At 37.1% G+C, this 6,119-nt stretch overlaps 1 protein-coding gene across 1 annotated transcript; it reads right to left on the reverse strand.

Annotated features, from left to right (window-relative positions):
- Window positions 1-269: 269 nt before the first annotated feature.
- LOC103331397 (serine/threonine-protein kinase BSK2-like) lies at window positions 270-6,119 on the reverse strand. Its single transcript, XM_008234018.2, has 10 exons — window positions 5,759-6,119; window positions 5,397-5,620; window positions 5,168-5,303; window positions 4,649-4,782; window positions 4,330-4,435; window positions 3,363-3,448; window positions 2,098-2,286; window positions 1,820-1,978; window positions 1,353-1,466; window positions 270-766 (listed from the first exon to the last, which is right to left on the reverse strand). Exons 1-10 carry the CDS (start codon window positions 5,826-5,828, stop codon window positions 515-517), a joined length of 1,470 nt encoding a protein of 489 aa, XP_008232240.2. The 5' UTR covers window positions 5,829-6,119; the 3' UTR covers window positions 270-514.

The raw sequence follows: 6,119 nt of genomic DNA on the forward strand, positions 1-6,119 counted from the left end.
CGAATGTCAGGTCTAATAGTAAGAGTGAATATGGGGGTGAGATTGAAATTGTTGCATAAAATGAACGTCTCGACGTCTGGCAGCCGAGCAGGAAGTCCTAAATTTCAATGTGAAATTTTTCACTAATACCTTGGTATTTAAAAAGAGTAGCTCACTGAATTTTATGCACATTAAAAAAATATACATTTTACCAAGTAGCTCCCAGAAAGGGAGATTCATGGACATGTTTCTTGAGGGTTTCTGGGTGTACAGGTACACAAAAATCCAAGTTAGAAAACTGAACTTCGTAAATTTGAGTGATTACAAATCTAGTTACTTATTTCTCATCTGAAATTTTGGTTATACATTTGTGTAGAACTACTTTTCCAACTGGAAGATGAGGGTGTCAACGTAAAATAACCCTCAATCTAACCTGCTTACATTTGATCATGGACCCTAAGCAGCAACAGCATCAGGGTGAAAAGTGGCTGAAAATTCGAAGACCTTGGCACCACCATCTCCTCAGCTTCACAATCTAATTGCGCCAGCTGTTTTGCTTCTTCGCTTCAAAGGAAGCTCCGTCGTTTAGCATGTCCTGAGCATCAGTTTCCATTCCTAGTTTGGAGAGGGCGAGAGCCTGCATGTAGAAGGCAGTTGGCCACTCGGGCAAGCACACCTGAGCTTGCATGGCATCTCTCAAAGCTAATTCTGGCTGTCCATTCATTAAGTAGGCGAGGGCTCGCCTCACAAATACGGTACCCGAAGGAACAGACATCATGGAAACCAACTGAGCAAGTAACAATTATCAAATATTAAAATACAATTATAAAGATAGAAATAGACTGATTTTTATTTTTTTTTTTTTTGCTGAGATATATTGACATGTCTGCAAGTGCTCACGGTTCAGGTCACCTTTTCCTTATATTAAGTCTTAAATGTGTTTGTATTCCAAAAACCAAAAATTGCTTAAATGTGTTTATAAAGTAGTTCGTTCCCCAGAAAATCTTTTCTGTGGTCTGTGGTTCATCATGTCCCCCAAATAGAAAGATTCCTTTGGACTGTGTATCAAATGGTAACCGGACAACAATCGCATCAGTGGCACCTCCCATATGGAAAGTAGGAGTTTCTGGATAATTTGTTTGTCATTTTCTGCTCGTATGATTTTAAGAGCCAGAAAGATTTTGTAAAAGGACTATTCCACTTTAATGGAAAATAAAAATCTTACAGTCAAAAGATGCTTTAAGGAACATGGCATCCCCATTTCAAGATTTTAATATCAGAAATTGCTAACTAGAGCAGTACATCATAGGAATCAAATTCTGCTTTAAAGAATAATAGTAAATGTAACGAACAATAGAAATTAAAGAAAATACCTTTGAATAATACTCCACAGCATTTTTAAAATCCTTGTCTCTAAACGCAATATCCCCAAATTTCTTGGTATTCAACATATCTTGCACTTGTTGTGTCCACTCTTGAAATGACAGCTTTAGAACACATTTGCAGTGAAAGTGATCATTATGTAAGATTACAACTCACAAGCATTTATAAATTAAAACTAAAAAAAATAGTCCTATAGAAAAGCTAACTACTAAGAACATAGTTTAAGACATAAAACTATATTTAAAGAGATGTGTTACAGAGGCTAAGCAAAACTGATGTCGACCATCAACCAAGTTTTAGGTAAAATAGCGGCATTTGCTCAAGAAACTTTACTTAATGGAAGAAGGTTGCCTTCTTTAATTACTTAATATGGTAAGATTATCATATTTAAGTTATATATATGTGTGTGTGTGTGTGTGTGTGTGGTTCACCTACATAGAGAAGAAAAGAAACTCACTTCATTTTCTGCACCCTCTTCATCTCTATAACCAGTTTTTAGCAAAATCTCATGAACTGCAGAAAGGTCCATCCGTACACAAGCCTTTCCAAGGGGAGAAAGCATGGTTGGCAGCACCACTGGAGTTTTAGTTAAACCCATTAGAACAAGTGAGGCAACCTAAAATACCAATGTGAGCAAATGAACATCTTAGTAAGCATAAAACATAAGAAGTAATTACAAACCAAGTTATCACAAAATCCTAGCTTTCAATCAGGCACAAAGGCTCTTCAAAATACCTCTGTCTGCTTTTGGAGGGGGGCTACAGCTGAAAGAAGAAATGTGATCTCTGGTCGATCTTTAGCCTCATATTGAAGACATTTTGAGGCCAGTTCAACCAACTCAGTTGCATCTTCATTGGCATATTGTCCTTCTAAGGATGAATCCATTAATAATAACAAATTTTTTCCCCTTATCAAGTCCAGTGCCTAGGAAACAACAAGAAAGATAATTCCGCAAAGTAAGAATTTGTACACGACATGTGTGCTCCAATCGTTAAAGACAATGAAACACCATAACAATCGATGATTCCATGACATCGAAGAACAAACAGTCTTACACATCATTAATTGCAAAGAAAGCTATATGTAGTGCTTAGACTTGCCGCAAGTAGACAATAGTTAGCAGGGTAGCTACAACACAGTTGGTTACTGTGTTGATGGGACTTGTTGCTACTTTATTCATGACCAACTATATGGCCCTCAATAGCTTCTCAACAATGAGGCTAGGCTCAAACAGTTGTTTAAAGCATCAACTCATTTGAAAAGACAGTGTAGCCCTTGGTATAACCATAAAATTAACAATGGTCAATTTTGTTGGTCAAGTCCATCCCTCGCACATTATGGAGCATCCATTGGTTTTTCATTTTTGTTTATAGCCATTAGCTACCTATGTACTCCATTATTTCTGCTCAAGTATTTAGTCTTGATTCCATATGCAGATGGTGTAAGTACTACCATCCCAAGTTAACATAAATGTAGGCATATGATTAGTCTATAAGAATTAAATGTCAAAATGTGATCCAATTTAGACAACAACGAGAGACAATGCTTGTACCTACTTGTGGAGCTGCAAAAATTATGTTTGAAACAATAGGAGGATGACTATATAGGGAAACAATCTCGTATTACTTATAAGTAAAACCATTGTCTCTTTAGTATTACCCTCAACAACACATCTTTAATTCTTATTTTTTTTCAACCGAAGATCTATATGGCCTATGGGATGACGCTGCCACTGGAGGCTCATAATGTAACACTCTTTTCCTTTGTGTTTGGAGGAATTTTAGTGGGGGTTGATTACTACCACTGCCTCTGGAAATATTACCCCTCTTACTCTTGCCTTATTGCCTTTCCATTCACTCTCTTTAGATTCTCTAACAGCAGATCGTCAGCATGATTTGACAATAAATTTAAATATCACATGATTGACCTAAAGAGTGAACATTCCATGAAGCTTGAGATAGTGAAGAAAATTAAAGATAAAATATGTGAAGAATGTATACATGGCTAGGAGGGATATGTTTTCCACTCAAAAGGTCAAGAAGAACAGTTCCATAACTGTAGATCACACTCTCTGGAATGACCCTACCTGCAAAAACCATACATTTTATTATTTAGAAAAGATAATGGTATTTGTTTTGTAACTATTATCTGAAACATACCATAAATTATCCTATCATTCTGCTACCAGTGCACTTTTCGAGAGTTTAGGGATAGTTCTTTTTCGGCAATATGGTCTGATTGGAATTCTGCTCTCTTTTTTCAGTTTCATTGCTGTGATACGTTGTATTGGAAGTCTTATCTGTTGGTGTCGTTGGTCTTGTCAGTGGAGTAAGCAGGTTTTAGTTCATCAGGCTCAGTGGATATCTTCTCCACCACATTTTACTTTCTCTTTCAATTAGTGAAATTCAGTTTTATATCCAAAACAAAAGGCCAAAAAAGAAGAAAAAGAGACTTAATTGCATTTTAATCATCAATGGCATTATTATTTTTAACAAGACTGATCGTGTAACAAAATCAAGAATGGAAAGTCAAAATATTTCCTCTATGTTGAAATCAGGCAAGAGACTTCACTTTCTTTGGAAGGCAGGGAAATTGAAGCTTGCTTAGGGGAACTAGAGAATAAAGCCTCTGGGTCTTTCGTATTGGTAAATGGTAATCCTCAAACCATAGGAAGCACATGATAACAAAATGTGAGTTTCAGGGAATATCTTTCACATCTTGATCTAACTTCACCAGTTAGAACCTATCATGTTAAGCTTTACTATCGCTCTCTGTAATAGCTTTGTTTTTTTCCCTATTTTCTTTTGGGTTTTAACTTCTAAGTATAACCTAACATCATTTGACTAGTTATTTTATTTTATGCTCTCATGAATATCACTAACCATTATGACACAAGATCAAATATCATCATATTGAAATCTTGTCACAAATAAGAATCTAATGCTATATGCTGAAAAAATGGCATACCTGTCCGCAAAAATTCAGGTGGAGTATAAGCCAAGTTAGTGCTATAGCTTTTTCCATCTCGGCTATTTTTTATCAGACCAAAGCTAGACAACCGCGGGTCACCATCCTATGATCCAATCAAAAATTAAGTTCAACAATAATTAGGGTAAGTTCAATATTAACACCACAAAATATGCTCTGTCAATGTGAACGAGAGAATCAGCCACAGGTACTCAACCAGTTCAGAAAAAGAAAGTTTCAGTAAGGCCCTATCTTGATTCCAATAATTAGGTTTTGAAGTCAATGAAGCACTAAAGCATTGTGTTTGAATATTGTGTACCTCATCAAAGAGAACTCTGTATGCATTTAAGTCATGATACAGTTTTCGGTTTTCTGTATTGCAATGATCAAGGGCTTGTGCAATATAGTATGCAACTCTCACACGCATATCCCATGGCAATGGCTGTTTCTCCCCTACAATAAAGAACATGTGAAAGAAATTAATAAACAGAAATACCTATAGCACAGACCCTAGCAATAGCACCAAATACTATGGGCATCTCATTTAACATATGTAACTTACATATAAAACACTTAAGATACACAATACTTACACCAGAAAAAGGACTATTGCTAGAGCTAAGTGACTAGTTAGAGTCCTTGGATACAGCTAACCATGTTCATTTATGATTGGTGATCACTTCCAAATAAAGTTGCAACTCAACGATTGACCCAAGCAAAACTAAATCATATTATATGTTCCAAAATTATGGGGCTTGTAGAAAAGTAGCAACACTACTGTTTATCTAAAATAAATAGTTTATAAGCAGAAATATGCATAAAGAAGATAAAATTATACAGTGAAAGAGGTGCTTTGAGAGAGTATCATTAGGCATGTACTCTGCCACCAACAGCCTCTCATCTCCCTCAGCACAACACCCGATCAAATTCACCAAACGTTTGTGTCTAACCTTGCCAACCCCGGCAGCCTCCGCCTACATACAATCCAAAAAAACCCCATTAGTTTACACCCACTTACGCAAAAACACAAGCACATAAAATACACAACCTCAGTGGCAATGACATACCAAAAATTGATGTGGGTCGGGCCAAGATTGCTTAGAAAAGCGTTTAATGGCCACCAATCGATTATTGCGAAGCTTGCCTCTGTAAACAACATTGGGCGCCTTCTCACCACTCTCGGAGACTATAAGTTCTGAGTTGAACCCATTGGTGGCTGCTCTTAGCTCTGCTAGACTGAACTCTTTGAAAGCAGGAACTGCTTGTTCATCTTCTAATTCCTCTCCATTAGCTTTCACATCAAAACAGTTATTGTTCAAACACTAATCAATTGTTTTGCTTGTTTAAATCATTTTATGACAAGAAAATATTGAAACTTTGAAACCCAGAAAAGGAAATGAAAAGAGTAAGAGAAGCAAAAGATAAAAACCTGGATCTGTGACAGGAGGGTCTTGGTCTGGGGAAGGGAGGTGTGCTGTTTTGGACTGGAAGCAGCCCATTGCTGAGTGCTACATGCCACCACTGCTTGCTTTCTTTTTGTTTCTTTGTCAAAGTCTATGGAACTTGGACCAGCTGAAGTGAAGTGGGTGTTTTTGTGTGTGTGAAAATGGAGGAAAAAGTCAACAAAGAGAAGTGGGGACTGAGAGTGAGAGAGAGAAAGTGAGAGAGTTATGTTTTGGTGGGGTTGTGGGGTTGAGCCGTTCAAGTTCAAAATGGGAAGCTGACATCAAACTCAGGATTCAGAGGAAGACGAAGACGCACATGGTCAGCTGACAACAGCACGCGTAGCG

This window comes from Prunus mume, linkage group LG5, assembly GCF_029339155.1.
Source record: "Prunus mume cultivar Tortuosa linkage group LG5, ASM2933915v1, whole genome shotgun sequence".
NCBI classification, from domain to species: domain Eukaryota; kingdom Viridiplantae; phylum Streptophyta; class Magnoliopsida; order Rosales; family Rosaceae; genus Prunus; species Prunus mume.